This window comes from Ailuropoda melanoleuca, chromosome 2 (assembly GCF_002007445.2).
Source record: "Ailuropoda melanoleuca isolate Jingjing chromosome 2, ASM200744v2, whole genome shotgun sequence".
Lineage (NCBI taxonomy): Eukaryota > Metazoa > Chordata > Mammalia > Carnivora > Ursidae > Ailuropoda > Ailuropoda melanoleuca.
This window is the reverse complement of record NC_048219.1, coordinates 180,796,539-180,816,033: the sequence shown is the minus strand read 5'-3', so window position 1 is coordinate 180,816,033 and position 19,495 is coordinate 180,796,539. Positions and strand designations below refer to the sequence as shown.

General features: G+C 44.8%; 1 protein-coding gene across 3 annotated transcripts in view; it reads right to left on the bottom strand.

Annotated features, from left to right (window-relative positions):
• Window positions 1–2,521: 2,521 nt before the first annotated feature.
• The window catches only part of LOC100480153 (sterol 26-hydroxylase, mitochondrial), a 36,965-nt gene continuing 19,991 nt past the window's right edge, over window positions 2,522–19,495 (bottom strand). For 2 of the 3 annotated variants that reach the window (XM_034655188.1, XM_034655186.1), the window contains 8 exons: window positions 10,690–10,880; window positions 5,023–5,222; window positions 4,694–4,891; window positions 4,333–4,505; window positions 3,596–3,762; window positions 3,356–3,437; window positions 3,063–3,275; window positions 2,522–2,908 (listed from right to left, as the gene is read on the bottom strand). In XM_034655188.1, coding sequence (XP_034511079.1) covers window positions 2,789–2,908; window positions 3,063–3,275; window positions 3,356–3,437; window positions 3,596–3,762; window positions 4,333–4,505; window positions 4,694–4,891; window positions 5,023–5,222; window positions 10,690–10,880 — 1,344 coding nt within the window. In that variant the 3' untranslated portion in view covers window positions 2,522–2,788. Of the gene's footprint in view, window positions 2,909–3,062; window positions 3,276–3,355; window positions 3,438–3,595; window positions 3,763–4,332; window positions 4,506–4,693; window positions 4,892–5,022; window positions 5,223–8,777; window positions 9,185–10,689; window positions 10,881–19,495 lie in introns of those variants that run through there. The other variant, XM_034655189.1, reaches the window with a different exon arrangement.

Below are 19,495 nucleotides of genomic sequence, written 5' to 3'. Positions count from 1 at the left end.
TCAGTTTGTTTCTCATAGTCCATAGTCTCTCATGTTTCATTCCCCCTTCTGATTACCCCCCTTTTCTTTATCCCTTTCTTCCCCTACCGATCATCCTAGTTCTTATGTTCCATAGATGAGAGAAATCATATGATAATTGTCTTTCTCTGCTTGACTTATTTCACTTAGCATTATCTGCTCCAGATGCACATTCTTTTTAGTCAAAGGTGTATCTGTTGTGCTGAATTAACACCTGGTCGTCTGCAATGATCCTAATCATTGCAATGATTGTTCTTTCCTTACAGAGTCAGGTCAGGGTGGATAATCAGGGAGCCTGGCTGTGACATCGCTTCCCTGTGACTTATGTGGGCAGCACAGGGTCCCTGATACCACGGACCCCTGGGATCCAAAGGAGCAGCACATTGGGAAGGCGGAAGTGGCTCTGGTTGACTTTGCTACAGAAATCCCCGCACCCTCTGAGCCCGGGCCCCGTGCTCTGCATGTGTCAGGTGCTCTCACAGGTGAATCCCAGCACAGGTGGGGTCAAGAGCTAAGCCCTTACAATCAGGAAATCCTCCCGATTCTCTCCAGATTTCCATATTCAGTAGGAAAAGCTCTGCACCGTCCCCTCTTCTTCCTTACCCTGCCTACTATTCCAGCCTCTTCTCACTCAACAACCATTTATTAATCACCACCTAGGGGCTAGACAGAGTTTGGTCACTGGGATCCAAACTGAAAGGAGCTTGATTTCCGCCCTGCAGGGGGTGCCCAGCTGGTTGGGGAGACATTGGGGTCTCCAACAAGGTGAACAGGCTGAGCGCTCAGTTCTGTAACTTTGTGGGGGGGGGCGCAGGGAGCACAAAGGAAGTGCTTGTGCTCCCCCAGAGAGGTCAGGGGAGGCTTATTCAAAGGCAGTGACATTTGAGCTGAGCCCTAAGGAAGAGCAAGTTCTCTGGGATGACATCACAGTTGGCGAAGAGAGTGTTCCAAGGAGAGGGGGCATTAAGAACAAAGTATTGAGGCCAGAAAGAGTGGAATGTGCTCAGGGCAATACAAGAAATTGGGGTTAGGCTGTGGAAAGAGTGTCTGGGCAGGGAGTGAGGGTGNGCACCGTCCCCTCTTCTTCCTTACCCTGCCTACTATTCCAGCCTCTTCTCACTCAACAACCATTTATTAATCACCACCTAGGGGCTAGACAGAGTTTGGTCACTGGGATCCAAACTGAAAGGAGCTTGATTTCCGCCCTGCAGGGGGTGCCCAGCTGGTTGGGGAGACATTGGGGTCTCCAACAAGGTGAACAGGCTGAGCGCTCAGTTCTGTAACTTTGTGGGGGGGGGCGCAGGGAGCACAAAGGAAGTGCTTGTGCTCCCCCAGAGAGGTCAGGGGAGGCTTATTCAAAGGCAGTGACATTTGAGCTGAGCCCTAAGGAAGAGCAAGTTCTCTGGGATGACATCACAGTTGGCGAAGAGAGTGTTCCAAGGAGAGGGGGCATTAAGAACAAAGTATTGAGGCCAGAAAGAGTGGAATGTGCTCAGGGCAATACAAGAAATTGGGGTTAGGCTGTGGAAAGAGTGTCTGGGCAGGGAGTGAGGGTGAAGAGCAGGGTGCCGGAGTCTTCCAAGCCAGAGTAAGGACTTTGGGGTTTGCTTCAGGGCTGAGGGAAGCCGCTGAAGGATTTTAATGGTTTTAATAAGGGCAATGACATAATTTTTTTTTAATCTCACTAACATAAGAAATGCGACTTTAGTTTTCAATGACCCAGCAGAAATTTACCACTGGGGCTGGGGCTCTGTGAGGCTGGGACTCATTGCCTCCTCAAACCCGTGGAACACTCAGTCTCCACGCTTTCCTTCTGGTAGGCAGCTTTCTGGGCTGAAGAGGCTGGAAAGCTAAAAACTACAATCCCCATACTGCCCTGCAGCTGGAGCTCCAGGCGGGCCCTGGGTTCCACCTCTGGGCTGTAGGTGAGATGTGTGGAAGGTGGTAGCAGGACAGAGGCCATGTTTCTGCTGCTCCTGCTGTCACTGTCACTGTCACCGTTGCCTTCGCCGTGGGGGGTGGGGGCAGTCGTGGGCCAGGAGTCGGGACAGGGAGGACGCTTTTCTTCACCAGGGAGACCCAGAGGCACACTGGGGCCCGCAGCTGTGGCGATAGCCTCCCAACGCTCCTGGTCCTGCTCCCGAGGGCGGCCAACCTGGTGGTTCCCAGGCCGATGGGTGCCCCGGGAGCCATTCCTGCAGGGTCAGCCAAGAAGGGCTCCATCCATTTTTGCAGCATTTCCCTGCCTCTGTCAAAGCACTTTCTGTTCAAAAGAGGGCGCCCCCCTTGGGGCCCGGAGGATTGTTGTGCCCTCAGGCTGGGTTTCAGCCAGCACCAGAGGAAGTGAAGGCCTCTCTGTGAGGTCCAGGAAAGCAGAGGTGTGCTCACTTTCCATGGTGGGAGGGGGCTCTGCCTCCCACAAGATCCCTAAGTGGGGAGAGGCTGTTCCCCAGACACAACAAGGGGTTCAAATGCTGGGTCATCAAAGAGAATGACAAAGGCCTCCAATTATCAATAGAAGTCCCTTTATTCTGTATTTTCTCCAAGGACAGCAATGTGACATGGGGGTGGCCCTTTATCTGAGAGGGACGCATTCAGAATGATAAAAGTGGCAAAAGCTCAGGGTTCTACAGAAAGCGCACTGCGTTTCTTCGACCTCTGGTGTCCGGCAGCCACCTTCTCCCGCTTCTGGTCTGAGAGACAGCGGTGGCTGGGAATGACTGCGCCAGGGAGAGAGCAGGGGGCTGCTCCCGGGAGGCTCGGGCCCAGCTCAGCACTGCCTCTGCCGGAAGTGCAGGCTCACCTTCTTATTGGGAACCAAGACAATGCGGGCCATGCTCCTCACCTCCCCTGTTTCGGGGGCCAGGACCACCTCATACTGCTGAATCAGCTGGGAGGGCACACACACAGGGCGTTAGAATCTGCGATCTTTATCCCCTGCCCTCCTTCACGTGCTTCCTCCCGGTGCGGCCCTTGCACTCCTCCCCCTGGTCTCCACCAGCCCCTCCTGGCCCCACATGGCCCTCCAGCCTCACCCCACTCACCCGTGACAGCAGCAGCTGCATCTCCAGCTCTGCAATCCTGCGGCCCAGGCAAGCCCGGACCCCATAGCCAAAGGGCACAGAGCCAAATGGATGCTGGACCCCAAGGGCAGCAGGCTGGCTCTTCCTCAGCCAGCGGTAAGGCTGGAAGCTCTCTGGCTCAGGGAAGATGTCAGGGTCACGGGATACCACATAGTGGCAGAACACAAACTGGGTCTGCCGAGCAAGAACAGGCAGCACATCAGCTTAGGGCGACAGGGCAGCCCTGGGAATCCCAGCTCTTCAGCCCCACTCACGTTCTTGGGGAAGAGGAAGCCATTGACTTCGATTTCCTTTTCCGTGATGACCCGGGAGTTTATGGGGACCACAGGGTAGAGGCTGCAGGGAAAAGAAGGTGCAGGTTTGCCTCTGGTCTCCCAGGTCCTTCTTCCCGTCTCACCCCTGGCCCTAGCTCCAGCCCACCAGCCCCCATTTCTGACTCCTGTCCCTGAGTCCTCCTATGCACAGCCCCTGTGCTCCCGGGAACCTCTACCTACCGCAGGGTCTCCTTAAGCACCGCTTTGAGCAGGGGCATGTGGGCAAAGTCCTTGTACTGGGGCACCTGCCCGGCTGGCACCACACCCACCACTTCCTTATGCAAAGCAGCCTGGATCTCTGGGTTCTTTGAGAGATGGTACAGTGCCCAGGTCATCGTGTTGGATGTCTGGAAGGCAGAGGGAGAGATGAAGTGAGGAGGGATTTCTAGGCAAAAGGCTAGCAAGGTAGTGGAAGGGTGAGTGAGCGGGCGTGCACCGAACAATGAATTTGCCACGAGCATGGCAGAAATCGACACAGGGGCTCCTGGGGCCTCTCCATGCTGAGCGTGACTCCACAGCAGGATGAGGACCCATGAGACGGAGAATTGCACTCTTACAACAAGGAGATCTGAACAGAGAGACACCCCATGCGACAAAAGGAACACAAAGAATTCGACGAGGAAGATGCTTGTGATCAAGCTCTCCACTTAAGTTACACCTTAAATAGATGTGAGACGAAACTTTGAACTGGCCGAGAGAGGCTCCAGGAAGCAATGGGTTCCCTCTTACAAAAGGACCATTCCCTGCCCACCTCTGCCAGGTTGAATGACCCCCCCCCCCGTTTTCCTTCTAGCTCTATATCTAGAATACAGAAAGAGAAGCAGGTACCTAGAGGAACGAAGGTCAGGCTCAGGTGAGGGTAATGGGCAATTGGTTCAGGATAGCCCCTGGTCTCCTGGCTGGCCCCCCTCACGCACCGTGTCTACGCCCGCCAGGAGCAGCTCAGGCAGGCTGCCCATAGCCTCACGAGTACTGAGCTGTCCTCTGGTCAGCAGGAAGTGCAGGTAGCCAGATATCTGGACTTCATCTGGCCCCCTTGTCTGCAGCTGGGTCTCTATCTCCTTGAGCTTCTGATCAATCAGCTTCTTCCCTACAGGGAAAATGGAGAACAAAGGAAGACAAGGTCAAAAGGCATGATCTCCAAGGACCAAGAGCCACTCTGACAGCTGGTAGCATGAGGAAGAAGGTCCTGGGAGAGACTGCTGATGGCAAAGACCCTGGAACCCACTCCCCCAGCCCCACCTCCACACCCACCACTTCCTTCCCTGGCCTCCTCACCAAAAGAGAAGATGGTGTTCCAGCCATCCAGATAGCGCTTCCAGAAAGGCAGCAGGGAACGGGTCCACTTGGGAAGGAAGGTGACATAGACTGAGTTCTGGAACATGAGCCCGACAGATCTGATGAAGGCCACCGTGTCCTGGGGGATGGGGCGCTCCAGGCAGCCGATCCGTTTCTCAAACAGGATGTAGCAGATTGCTGGCAGGGCACAGAGCCCGTCACAGGAGGCCGTGTCCTGGCGCCCAGAGTCCAGGGGGCTTGAGGAGGGCGGGGAGCACAACCTGCCTCTGACCCCCGCCCCCCCCCAGCCCTTCTCCCCACAAGGGTACCTTCCAAAGCAAAGTAGTAGAACTGGCGAGCCATGTCCGACACCTGGTCCCCCGAGGCACTCTCTGCCAACAGCCGGGTCAGGTGGGCCAGGAAGTCGTCGATCACCTCGTTCACAGCATCGGTGTAAAGCGCGGCCTCGCTCGGCTTCAGCATCCTCTGGTTCAGAGTACGGCGCAGCTCGTACCAATGCTGTCCTTCCCTGCGGGGGACGGAGGGACCGCACACTGGTAAGTCGCGATGGAGCTTAGATTAGATGGAATCGGCCCCCTGCCCTGAGACCCCTCCAGAGTCTAGGAAAATCTCAGACTCCTAGATGTAGAATTATAGAATCACTGAACATCAAAGAACAGAAGCTTCAAATCACAAAACTTCAGAGTCTCACCAGAGCATCGTGGAAGGAGTCAAGGTGGGCCTCTGGAGCCAGACTACCTAGGGCCAAATGACAGGTCTGATGATTACTGGCTGAGTGACCTTAGGCAGGAGACTTAACTCCTCTGTGCCTCAGTTTCCCCTTCCGTAAAATGGGAATAATAAGCGTGCCTATCTTAGTAGGGTTGTTCGGGTGATTATAGTGCTTAGATCAGAGCCTGGCACATGGTGAATGCTTAACGAATGTTGACCATGATTATCTTAGGATGACACAACTCCAGAATCTTCTGTACATGAAATCAGGAGGAGGTGTGATGGTCCTTCTGCATGGACGATGAGGAATAAGGGAGGAGCAAGTTAGGGTTCCTGGGAAGCTCAGATTCTGGACCTTCATGCTCTACCTGGCTCAGTGAGCCAAAGGGACAGGGAGACCCACCAGGCTGATGCTCCAGGTCGTCTTGCTACAGTCACCCAGTTGGGGTTGGGTCACCACCCTGGTTAGACAGGGATGCTTGCGAGGGTGGGAACATGCTTCCCACGGGGGGTGGGGGGAGGGACGTCAGGTCTGGGGGCTGTCCCCACCCACATCTGTTCCCCAAACCTGTTACCTTTCCTAAGCAAGCTGGGCACAGGTCAATTTTTCTAAAGCTAGTTGCAGAGTAGTAAGTACAACGTGGCCCAATTTTAAGAAGAAGAAAGGAAACCCTATAGACCCATATATACAGTTGCATGTTTCCACATAAAGTGGGAAGAATACCCACCAAATTGTCAGGATTACTTAGAAGGATGGGATGGGAGTGGGCGGCAGGACGACAATATTTTATTATTGGGCTTTTTACAACAAGCATTACTTTCGAATTGTAAAAACCAATACAGTATTTTAAAAAGAAAGATATTAGGGGGAGCCTGGGTGGCCACAGCAGTTAAGCGTCTGCCTTCGGCTCAGGGCGTGATCCCGGCATTCTGGGATCAAGCCCCACATCAGGCTCCTCCGCTGTGGGCCTGCTTCTTCCTCTCCCCCTCCCCCTGCTTGTGTTCCCTCTCTCGCTAGCTGTCTCTATCTCTGTCGAATAAATAAATGAAATCTTTTTAAATAAATAAATAAATAAATAAATAAATAAATAAATAAAAAGAAAGATATTAAAAAGGCTTACAGCAAGAATAGGGGTTTTTTTAATTTAGAAAATTATTTATTTAAATGAACCTCAAACTTCAGGAGTTTTCTTTATTGTGTTGGGGAAAGCTGCAAAAAGGTCAAATGACAGTGCTGCTGAAAAAGGACGGAAAACCAGAATAGACTCATTTACTGGAACTTCAGGTTGCAGGTGCTTCTCCAAGAGTAAAACATTCTCCCAATAGTAGCAAGAAGATTTGCAGAACTTAAATGAGAACATTTCTGTGGTTGTTAAATTATTTCCTGGGAAAACAATGCTTCATAAAATGAGATTTAAAGGGACATCTGGGTAGCTCAGTTGGTTAAGCATCTGTTTTCGGTTCAGGTCATGATTCCAGGGTCCCGAGATCGAGTCCCGCATCAGGCTCTTTGCTCAGCTAGGAGCCTGCGTCTCTCTGTGCCTTCCGCTGTCCCTGCTTGTGCTCAATCTCTCTCTCTGTCTGACAAATAAATAAAAGCTTTTAAAAAATGAGAGTAAAACATATATATGTATATATTATATATATATAAAAACAAAAAGAATTTATCATTGGTTAGCAAAATACCTTTAAAATACATATATAGGGTATAATATAATTAGGAAACTGACTGTAGAGTGAAAAACTATAAATAGATAAATAGGGGTATACATAATGTTAGCTCCAATTCTAAATCTTGAGCCATCAACCCTAGTGGTGGCCTGACCTGGTGAAAACCTAAGACCCAAATCTTGCCCTCGGGGCCAGACATCATGTTAATGAGCTCTGGAAGGACAGACACTCGATTCTTTTCCCATAACTTTGGGCTCATTAATTGTTGCAGTTCTGAAACTGTTCACCTGTGAAGGAACCACAAAAAAGAAACAAACATGCGATGGGAGAATGAACATACAGGCATCAAAGACAGATGAAATGCACCCTCCATCCGGTTTGCTTTCTTTCCAAAAGTATCAAAGCATTAAGTTCCTAAATTCTAGAATTAGAGAGATCGATTCCACCACTCACTACTGGTAGGTGATGCAAAAACCTCTCGAGGCTTAAGTTTCTCCACCTACAAATGGGGATAATCACACCATCTACTTCACAGGCTTGTTGTGAGAATAAAAGGAAATAATAAATGTACAGAGACTAGCCTGATACCTGGCATGTTATAAAGACCTGCTTAGCTATTACCATTGGTGAGGCTACTATAACCACTGCCGGGATTAACTTTAATCCCTTAAGAAATGATGAAAGCATGAGATGTCAAGCAACTAGGGAAAATAAAAGTCTTTCATTATTTTTTGGAGCTCTGTTAACATACTACAGCAAAAAGAAACCCGTATTAGGGTGAAAGAGGTGATGGGGAGTGAGAGCACACTTATCCTGATGAGCACTGAGTAACGTATAGAATTACTGAATCACTATAGTGTACATCTGAAACTAAAATGACAATGTATGTTAACTATACTGGAATTAAAATAAAAAACAATTTTTTAAAAACCCTGTAATATACCCAGTTACAACCTGTAGCATTGGGAATGGTTCATTACCAATGATTCTCAATGGTTTACCTCAATCAGCATATGCGTATATAACACATTCTGCCCATGCTTGAATTTGTCGCTGCCAAAATAATCTTAACTTTTCTGGGTGTAACTTCAAGGCTGAAGCCTACATCTGTCTCTGTGTATGGAAAGCAACCTTGAAAGTTATATCCAACAACAAACCTATAATACATAATTTGGGAAATATTTTTAAAGTTAAATTCAGCCTTCCTAACTATTATGGTGATGTTTTTTCAACTATAAACAGATATGTCCTATTATGATTCAAGTTGGTATATTTTCAACCGTAATGTAGAATAATGGAGCTGGAAAAGTCCTAGAGATAGTTTGGAGATATTCTGCTCCAAACTTCCCATTTTACATATGAGAAACATAAGGCCAAGGAAGGAGGAAGTATTCCTTTGTCCAAAGTTATACAATATATTAACGGGAAAGATAACGAATGGTCCCTGGGCTTCAGCCAATCCCAACCACTGCTTTCTAGACTGATTATCATATATTAACGGGAAAGATAACGAATGGTCCCTGGGCTTCAGCCAATCCCAACCACTGCTTTCTAGACTGATTATCAGGCTCAGAGAATGCAGAGAGACCACTCTGCCCATTATCCACTGGCTTCCCAATACCACTGTCCTTGGGCCTGGCCCTCTGTGGCCTTGTAACAGTCCCTTCAGGCCCCAGCTCACGTGGTGAAGAGCCCATAGGACAGGCCCTGCTGGTCCCGGTGCTCCTTCCATAGGTCCATGTCGTTCCGTACCGGGTACTTGCCCTCTTGCCGCATCACTTGCTCCAGGAGGGGGGCACTGGCCAGGTTCACATGGGTCTGAGGCCCTGCGCGGGTTAACCACATTGGACCATACTTGGCCTTGTTCAGCACCTGTGGGGTTCAACCAAAGCTGAATAACCATGGCCTATCCAGGCAGGCATTTACTAGAGAGGTGATGGGATCGGGGAATATCTGATAGTCACACCAGAGTAAGTGGGCTGGGCAAAAGCGTATTGTACAGGAGGTAGGCATTAGGATGGCCTGTGGTTCTTAAAGGAGAACACTGAAAAAAATGGGCACACAGGAGTTTAGAATACTGAGAAAAATGAGCATCTGGCAGAACTGGGGAAGTTGAAGTCCTTGGAGAGATGAAATTTTAGAAAAATGGGATTATGTGGCAANGGGCTCATTAATTGTTGCAGTTCTGAAACTGTTCACCTGTGAAGGAACCACAAAAAAGAAACAAACATGCGATGGGAGAATGAACATACAGGCATCAAAGACAGATGAAATGCACCCTCCATCCGGTTTGCTTTCTTTCCAAAAGTATCAAAGCATTAAGTTCCTAAATTCTAGAATTAGAGAGATCGATTCCACCACTCACTACTGGTAGGTGATGCAAAAACCTCTCGAGGCTTAAGTTTCTCCACCTACAAATGGGGATAATCACACCATCTACTTCACAGGCTTGTTGTGAGAATAAAAGGAAATAATAAATGTACAGAGACTAGCCTGATACCTGGCATGTTATAAAGACCTGCTTAGCTATTACCATTGGTGAGGCTACTATAACCACTGCCGGGATTAACTTTAATCCCTTAAGAAATGATGAAAGCATGAGATGTCAAGCAACTAGGGAAAATAAAAGTCTTTCATTATTTTTTGGAGCTCTGTTAACATACTACAGCAAAAAGAAACCCGTATTAGGGTGAAAGAGGTGATGGGGAGTGAGAGCACACTTATCCTGATGAGCACTGAGTAACGTATAGAATTACTGAATCACTATAGTGTACATCTGAAACTAAAATGACAATGTATGTTAACTATACTGGAATTAAAATAAAAAACAATTTTTTAAAAACCCTGTAATATACCCAGTTACAACCTGTAGCATTGGGAATGGTTCATTACCAATGATTCTCAATGGTTTACCTCAATCAGCATATGCGTATATAACACATTCTGCCCATGCTTGAATTTGTCGCTGCCAAAATAATCTTAACTTTTCTGGGTGTAACTTCAAGGCTGAAGCCTACATCTGTCTCTGTGTATGGAAAGCAACCTTGAAAGTTATATCCAACAACAAACCTATAATACATAATTTGGGAAATATTTTTAAAGTTAAATTCAGCCTTCCTAACTATTATGGTGATGTTTTTTCAACTATAAACAGATATGTCCTATTATGATTCAAGTTGGTATATTTTCAACCGTAATGTAGAATAATGGAGCTGGAAAAGTCCTAGAGATAGTTTGGAGATATTCTGCTCCAAACTTCCCATTTTACATATGAGAAACATAAGGCCAAGGAAGGAGGAAGTATTCCTTTGTCCAAAGTTATACAATATATTAACGGGAAAGATAACGAATGGTCCCTGGGCTTCAGCCAATCCCAACCACTGCTTTCTAGACTGATTATCATATATTAACGGGAAAGATAACGAATGGTCCCTGGGCTTCAGCCAATCCCAACCACTGCTTTCTAGACTGATTATCAGGCTCAGAGAATGCAGAGAGACCACTCTGCCCATTATCCACTGGCTTCCCAATACCACTGTCCTTGGGCCTGGCCCTCTGTGGCCTTGTAACAGTCCCTTCAGGCCCCAGCTCACGTGGTGAAGAGCCCATAGGACAGGCCCTGCTGGTCCCGGTGCTCCTTCCATAGGTCCATGTCGTTCCGTACCGGGTACTTGCCCTCTTGCCGCATCACTTGCTCCAGGAGGGGGGCACTGGCCAGGTTCACATGGGTCTGAGGCCCTGCGCGGGTTAACCACATTGGACCATACTTGGCCTTGTTCAGCACCTGTGGGGTTCAACCAAAGCTGAATAACCATGGCCTATCCAGGCAGGCATTTACTAGAGAGGTGATGGGATCGGGGAATATCTGATAGTCACACCAGAGTAAGTGGGCTGGGCAAAAGCGTATTGTACAGGAGGTAGGCATTAGGATGGCCTGTGGTTCTTAAAGGAGAACACTGAAAAAAATGGGCACACAGGAGTTTAGAATACTGAGAAAAATGAGCATCTGGCAGAACTGGGGAAGTTGAAGTCCTTGGAGAGATGAAATTTTAGAAAAATGGGATTATGTGGCAAACTGGGGTCTGTTTTGAGGTATAGATATTTGGGGTCTGAGGTTTTAGAGAAATTGAACCCTTTAGTGAGGTATTGTAGAATGCCTACGGCCCCTTCATAGAAGCATTTAAATCTAATGCAGCTTGCTGTCAATGAGATAAAGATAAATATCTCATATAATCAATAAGAAAAAAGAAACACAATAAAACTCCAGGAAAAACAAGAAGCTGAATGAGAAAGTCAAGATTCAAATATGAAGTACACTATGTGGTATGAGTTTTATTTATTTATTTATTTAAAAGATTTTATTTATTTATTTTTTAGAGAGAGAGAGAGACAGTACAAACAGGAGAGGCAGAGGAAGGAAGAGAGAGAGAGAGTCTCAAGCAGACTCCATGCTGGGCTCAGAGCCTGATGAGGGGCTCAACCCCAGGACCCTGAGATCATGACCTGAGCCAAAACCCAGAGTCAGACACTTAACTGACTATGTCACCCAGGTACCCTGGTATGAAATTTTTTTAAATAAAAAAAATGTATTAGCTGTGTTAAGTATTATAATTCTCAAATATTTTATCTTAGAATTTCTAAAGCACTTGACAGTTGATACCCATAGCATCTATGAAATTGACATCAGTATAATGTTTTTATAGTTTCTGAAAATGAGGGGAGAAATAAATATATTTTGGGTTTGGGGGGTAAAACTTAAGAATCCACAAATACTGAGGCTAAATTTACTGGCTAAGTTACACCTACGAACTTAGAGAATATGAAACATGGTGGTTTCCCAGGTACTTCATCTTTTATAATCTGTTACTGAAAAGATGTTAAGAGGCTCCTATACAGAAATTAGACCAAAGAGTTTCTGTAAAAGATCGGTTAAAATTATAGAGAAGAGATCTTTCATTCAAATCAGAGAAGGAAACGTCACCCAACTTCTGGTCCAGAAAAACAGCAAGCTTCCTGGGTTTTACTATTGACATTAAAAACCAGATTCTTCCAGGACCAATGTGACCTGACTGCACTCAATACATTACCCAGTTGCCCAGAATCCACGCTGAACTAACAGCTGACTCTGTCAGGTCCTAGGAAAACAGCCTTGACAAACCCCCAACATCTTTTTAGTTTTGTTTCCCACTTCTACGTCCAGTAACACCTGCCAATGTGGTCTGGTTTTGAACAGATGATTGTCTGGAAACTACAGCGATTCTTGGAGGGAAAGGGTCCTATTCCTACATTGCCGGTGGGAGTCTAAAATGACACAAACCTACATGGAGGGCAATTTGCTAATATTTACGAAAAACTACAAATACAGTTATAAACAGAGTATGGGATGTCTACAGAATGGAATACTATGTCACCTTACAAGAGGATGAAGCAGCTCCTTGTGTAGTAATATGGAAAGATGGATTGTAATGTAGAAAGATAGATAGATAACCGAGATAGATTGTTAAATGGAAAAGTATGATAGCTTCTAAGAAAGGGGGACCAAATAAGAATATTGAGCATTTGCATTTGCTTTTATAAAGAAACACTGGGTTGATACATCAGAAACTAAATTAAAGTGACTGCCTATGGGCAGGTGGACGGGATGGCAGTGGGAGGCAAGACTGCACGATGTATATCTTGTCATATTGTTTTGAGTTTTGAACTATGAGAATGAATTCAAATGTTTTAAATCTACAGGGAAAAAAAGAAGTGCCTTGTGAAACTATGAGTCACCTGCCATTGCGCAGGTAATTCCAGAAAGCAGGAAAGCCTTGGCAAACCTCTCAATTCATGTATATACTCCTTAGATTTATAAGTGAGCTATCGCTTTATTTCTTGTAAAGATTCCATTTTTAAAAAGTACTTATATGGGTGGCCCAGTCAGTTAAGTTCCAATTCTTGATTTTGGCTCAGGTCATGATCTCAGGGTTGTGGGATGAAGCCTCATGTTGGGCTTCACAATGGGCATGGAGCTTGCTTGGGATTCTTTCTCAACCTCTCCCTCTGAGCTCCCCCTCTCTCAGTCTCTAAAAAAAAAAAAAAAGTTGAAAGTACTTATATGTCTGTTTTTCTGTACTGAATTCCTTAGGAGAATAACCCTTTTTTCCTTTTTTTTAAAGATTTTATTTGTTTATTTGAGAGAGAGAGAGAGAGACAGCCAGTGAGAGAGGGAACACAGGCAGGGGGAGCAGGAGAGGAAGAAGCAGGCTCCCAGCGGAGGAGCCTAATGTGAGGCTCGATCCCATAACGCCGGGATCACACCCTGAGATGAAGGCAGACGCTTAACGACTGAGCCACCCAGGCGCCCCATAGGAGAATTATCCTAAACATAAATTTTAGTCTGTGTTTCCAGTTGGTTTATTTAAGATATTAATCACATAATAATAATGATAATAATAGTAAATATTTCCATGGAGCTTAGCATAAACCAGATACTGCTCCAAGGACTTCACTTATTTTAGAAATTCAGTCCTCACTACAGCGGTATGAAGAGAGTGTAACATTACCACAATTTTTGTAGATGAGGGAACTTAGGCCCAAGGAGGTTGCCCAAGGTCACATTACTGGGAAGTAGAAGGGTCAGGACTCAAACTCAGACCACCTAGATGGAGGTCATGCTCTCAACCACTTACTCTATTGATCCCTGAGAAAACTATGTCCTACTAACTAGAAGCAAACTTAGGCCCTTTAAAAATATGTACTATTTAAAACCAACATAACTCTGCAATAAATCAGGGTTCCTCACTGCCCTACTGACCTTGGGGCTGGATGACTCTTCGTTGTGGTGGACCATCCTGTGCATTGTAGGACGTTTAGCAGTACCCTTGGCCTTTACCCATGAGCATCTCCCTGCCCTCCAAGTTGTAACAATCCAAAACATCTGCAGACATTGCCAAAATGTCCCCAGAGGGGAAAAATCACGTGGGTTGAGAACCTCCACAATGACCCCAACATTTTTGTTGTTGTTGTTGGTTTGTTTGTTTGTTGTTATTTTGTTTTGTAACCCCAACCTTTTAATACAACCCTAATTTTTTAATTTTAGAGGACACTTCTTAAGAAACAATACCTCATTTGAAAAAATACTTATCTGAAATTTGGTTTCTTTTCCTTGTGTTAAGTTCAAATACAATTACATGCAACAGTTTTATAAAAATGCAAAGAGTGGTTATCTCTCAGTCATGGTTTATAGATAGGTTCCTTTCTTCTTTATATTGCAATTTGTTTTTCAGATTTTCTACCATGATCTTGGAATCAGGAAAAACAAAAAACAAAACAAAACAAAAAAACAAAAACAAAAACAAACAAACAAACAAAAACTCATGTTTTAAGACACCAGAGCAATAACCATTTACTTGAGGACTGGCTTCTTCCCTGGAATCCAAAGCCTCTGGCACCTCTTCCTTGCTGTCGGTTTGCAGGTTTCTGAGACATTTCCCCCTTTGCATAGGCCATGCTTTCTTCCCTCTTCCTTCATATTCCTCTTCTCAGCTTACTCAGTGGAACTTAACTAGGATCTATTTATGTAAGAACTTATTTTAGAAAGACACCAGAATACTTGCTGAAGAGTGTGCTGTGTCTGTGAACCTACCATTGGGCTGTAACCTGAGCCAGTTAGAGAGCCCCAGGGTTCTCAGACAGATCCTGTCCAAGTGCCACTTTGCAGAACACAGTCCCCTAGGGATCATCTTCCAGGATGAATGGGAGGGGTAGCTTCCACCAAGTGAGATTCTGAAGGGGGAGAGTGATGAATTCACTCAACATTCATTTATTGGCTCATATCCTGTTCCTCCTATACTGATTTTGGGGCTGAGGATACAACTGTGAGCACAGCAGGAACACCTACCCTTAGAGAGTTTACATCTTAGTGCATGAACCGCACAGTTGAGTTGCTTATAAATTGCTCCCTAGTTATGTCTTGTCTCCTCAACTAGATTGAAAATCTTTGAGGGCGGGAACCATGTCATACTTCTTTATTGCTTCCCATATTGCTTGACATATCATTAGGCACATTTTAGACACTTAATATTTAACAGTTGTCAATGAATCAGGTGGAGGAAAAAAGTTGCAGACAACGCAGGTTGCAGACAGAAACAAAGACAGACAGAAAGGAGGTGGAGAAGGAGATTCACGGGAAACTGATAACAGTGGCTCCAAAGGAGTGGCCACTAGTTGTAAAAGCCTGGAAGAGTAATCCGAAAAGGATATTAAGAAAATAATTCCATTTAGAATTGGATCTGCTCTAGACTGAATATTTGTGTTTGGGGGAATTCATATGGTGAAGCCTTGGCCCCCCCGTGGCTGTATTTAGAGATGGGGCCTCTAAGGAAGTAAGATTAAACAAGTAATTAAGATTAAATAAGAGTGAGTCCCTGATCCAATAGGATTAGTGTCCTCATAAGAAGAGACATCACATCAGAGAGCATTCTCTCTCTCTCTCTCTCTCTCTCTCTGCACATAGATACCAAGAAAGGCCATGTGAGGACACAGGGCAAAGGTGGCTGTCTATAAGCCAGAAAGAAAGCTGTCACCAGAAACCAACTATGCTGGCACCCTGATCTCAGACTTCCAGCCTCCAGAACTGTGAGAAAATAAATTTATATTGTTTAAGACACCCATATTTTTGTGTCTTATAATTATCTGTCATATTTTGTTATAGCAGCCAGAGAAGATTAATACAGAGCAACCAAAAGAATAAAACACTTAGGAATAAATTTAGCCAAGGAAGTGAAACACTTGTACACTGACAGCTACAAAACATTGCTGAAAGAAATTAAAGAACTAAATAAATGGAAAGATATCCCATGTTCATGGATAGGGAGACTTAATATTGTTAAGATGGGGTACTCCCCAAGGTCTACAGATGCAATCTAATCTTCACCAAAATGCCAATGACCTTTTCTGTAGAAATGGAAAAATCAATCCTAAAATTCACATGGAACTGCAAAAGGCCCTGACTAGCCAAAAAAATATTGAAAAAGAAAAACAAAGTTGGAAGATTTACACTTCCTAATTTTAAAACTTACTACAAAACTACAATCACCAAAACAGTGTGGTAGTAGCATAAGAATACACATATAGACCAACAGATAAGTTGACAGTCCAGGGGCGCCTGGGTGGCACAGTCGTTAAGCGTCTGCCTTCGGCTCAGGGCGTGATTCTGGCATTCCGGGATCAAGCCCCACATCAGGCTCCTCTGCTAGTAGCCTGCTTCTTCCTCTCCCACTCCCCCTGCTTGTGTTCCCTCTCTCACTGGCTGTCTCTCTCTGTCAAATAAATAAATAAATAATCTTAAAAAAAAAGAATTGACAGTCCACCATCTATGGTGAGTGGATTTTTGTAAAAAGTGCCAAGACCATTCAATAGAGAGAAAGAACAGTCTCCTCAACAAATGATTCTGGAACAACTAAATAACCAAGTGCCAAAGAATGAAGTTGGACTCCTACCTCACTTTATATACAAAAATTAACTCAAAATGGGTCAACAACCTAAATATAAGAGCTAAAACTTTTAAAACTCTTAGAACAAAACATAGAGGCAAATCTTCATGACCTTGGATTTGGCAACGGATTCTTCAATTTGACACCAAAAGCATGAGCAATAAAAGAAAAACAAACGATAAATAGGACTTCATAAAAATTTAAAATATTTGCACATCAAAAGGTATTATCAAGAATGTGAAAAGACAATTAATAGAATGGGAGAAAATATTTGCAAATCATATGTCTGATGAGAGTTTAAAATCCAGAATGTACAAAGAAGTCTTAAAAAACTCAACAATAAGAAGACAGCTCAATTTTAAAATAGACAAAGGACTTGACATTTCTCCAAAGAAGACATACAAATGGTCAATAAGCACATGAAAAGACATTCAACAGCATTAGTCATTAAGGAAATGCAAATCAACACCACAGTAAGATACCATTTCACACTCACTAGGATGGCTTTAATCCAAAAAAACAGAAAATAACAAGTTTTTGGTGAGCATGTGGAGAAATTGAAACCCTTGTACAAGGGAATTGTAAAAATGGTGCAGATGCTATGGAAAACCATTTGGCAGGTCTCCAAAAAGTTAAACATTGAATTACCATATGATCCAGCAATTCCACTGCTAAGTATATACCCAAGAGAAATGAAAACATATGCCACACGGCGACCTGGACGCGAATGTTTATAGCAGCGTTATTCATACTAGTTGAAAGGTGGAAACAACCCAAATGTCATCAGTTGATGAGTGGATAAGCAAATTGTGGTCTACACATACAATGGAATATTATTTGGTCATAAAAAGGAATAAAATATGATACATGCTACAACTTGGATGAATCTTAAAAACATGTACTAAGTGAAAGAAGTCAGACACAAAAGGTCATTTACTGGGTGATCCTTTTTTTTTTTTTTAAAGTAAGTTCCACACCAGCATGGAGCCCAATGCAGGGCTTGAGCTCACGATCCTGAGCTCAAGACCTGAGCTGAGATCAAGAGTCAGACACTTAACCGACTGAGCCACCCAGCCACCGGTAGGATCCCTTTTATATGATTTATCTGGATAGGCAAATCCATAGAGACAGAAAGCAGATTAATGATTATCGAGGGGCAGTAGGAGAGAGGAATGAGGAGAGATTAATTGGTGACAGGGTGTTTACCTGGGGTATTGAAAAAGTTGAAAACTGAAATTAGGGCGAGGTAGTGGTTTTATAATATTGAGAATACATCTAAATGTCACTGAATTGTACACTTTAAAATGATTAATTGTATTATGTGATTTCCCCCTAAAACAAAACAGAACAAAAAGCCCAAAAGTTTGTGATACTTAAAACCTCCAGGGGTGCTTGGGTGGCTCAGTTGGTTAAGCGACTGACTCTGGATCTCAGCTCAGGTCTTGATCTCAGGGTCATGAATTCAGGCCCCAGGCTGTGCTCCACACTGGGTATGGAACCTACTTAAAAAAAAAAAAAAGTCTCCAGAGCCTCAGCAAGAACCTGCTATGCACAAAAAATAGCCCCTCAGAAAAGAGAGAACAGAAAAAGGCTAAGGGATGTTGAGTTGGTTCTTCCTTAGCTCCAAGGTTTTCTCTCTTGTAGATCAAGGAGGAAAGAGAACCAGACCAACTTTCCTTTCTGCGGTCAGCTCCTAACCCAGGACAAAGGATCAAGCTTTAAGGGGTATTTGTGGGTCTGTTTATTTGTTCCAGGGAGAACACAGGGGCAGAGTCTCTGAGAATGCCCTCTGTTGTGCAAAACTACTGTGTTTACAACTTTCTGAAAGGACAATTTGGCAGGCGAGACATATCAAACCCCTGAACAGAATCTTTTACACAATTCCATTTTAGGGGTTTATTCTGCAGAACTAATTCAGGACGGGCATGATATGTAGTGATAGATATATTTGGGAAAGCTTTACTCATAAAAAAAATCTGAATACATAACGGTAAGGTCCAGCAAATTTGTATCATATGAAGCCATACGATAGAACGCCATTCAGCCATTAAAAATTGTTATAGAAGTGTTTGTTGATGGGGCGCCTGGGTGGCACAGCGGTTAAGCGTCTGCCTTCGGCTCAGGGCGTGATCCCGGCATTGTGGGATCGAGGCCCCACATCAGGCTCCTCTGCTATGAGCCTGCTTCTTCCTCTCCCACTCCCCCTGCTTGTGTTCCCTCTCTCGCTGGCTGTCTCTATCTCTGTCGAATAAATAAATAAAATCTTTAAAAAAAAAAAAAAGAAGTGTTTGTTGATAGAGAAAGGTATGCATATTTGTTTGTTTATTTATTCACTTTTAGATTTTTTATTTATTTGAGAGAGAGATAGCATGAGCAGGGAGAAGGGGCANTTTGTTGATAGAGAAAGGTATGCATATTTGTTTATTTATTCACTTTTAGATTTTTTATTTATTTGAGAGAGAGATAGCATGAGCAGGGAGAAGGGGCACAGGGAGAGGGAGAAGCAGACTCCCCACTGAGCAGAGAGCCCGACGTGGGGCTCGCTCGATCACAGGACCCTGAGATCATGACCTGAGCCGAAGGCAGTCACTTTTTTTTTTTAAAGATTTTATTTATTTATTTGACAGAGAGAGAGACAGCCAACGAGAGAGGGAATACAAGCAGGGGGAGNGGAGTGGGAGAGGAAGAAGCAGGCTCCCAGCGGAGGAGCCTGATGTGGGGCTTGATCCCAGAATGCCGGGATCACACCCTGAGCCAAGGCAGACGCTTAACAACTGAGCCACCCAGGTGCCCCCCGAAGGCAGTCACTTAACCAACTAAGCCATCTAGGCACCCCCATATTTATTTTTAATAAAGGGCAGGTTACAAAAGAGAGTATATGATATGCTTTCATTTTTTAAAAAAATGTATATGTTGATGACAC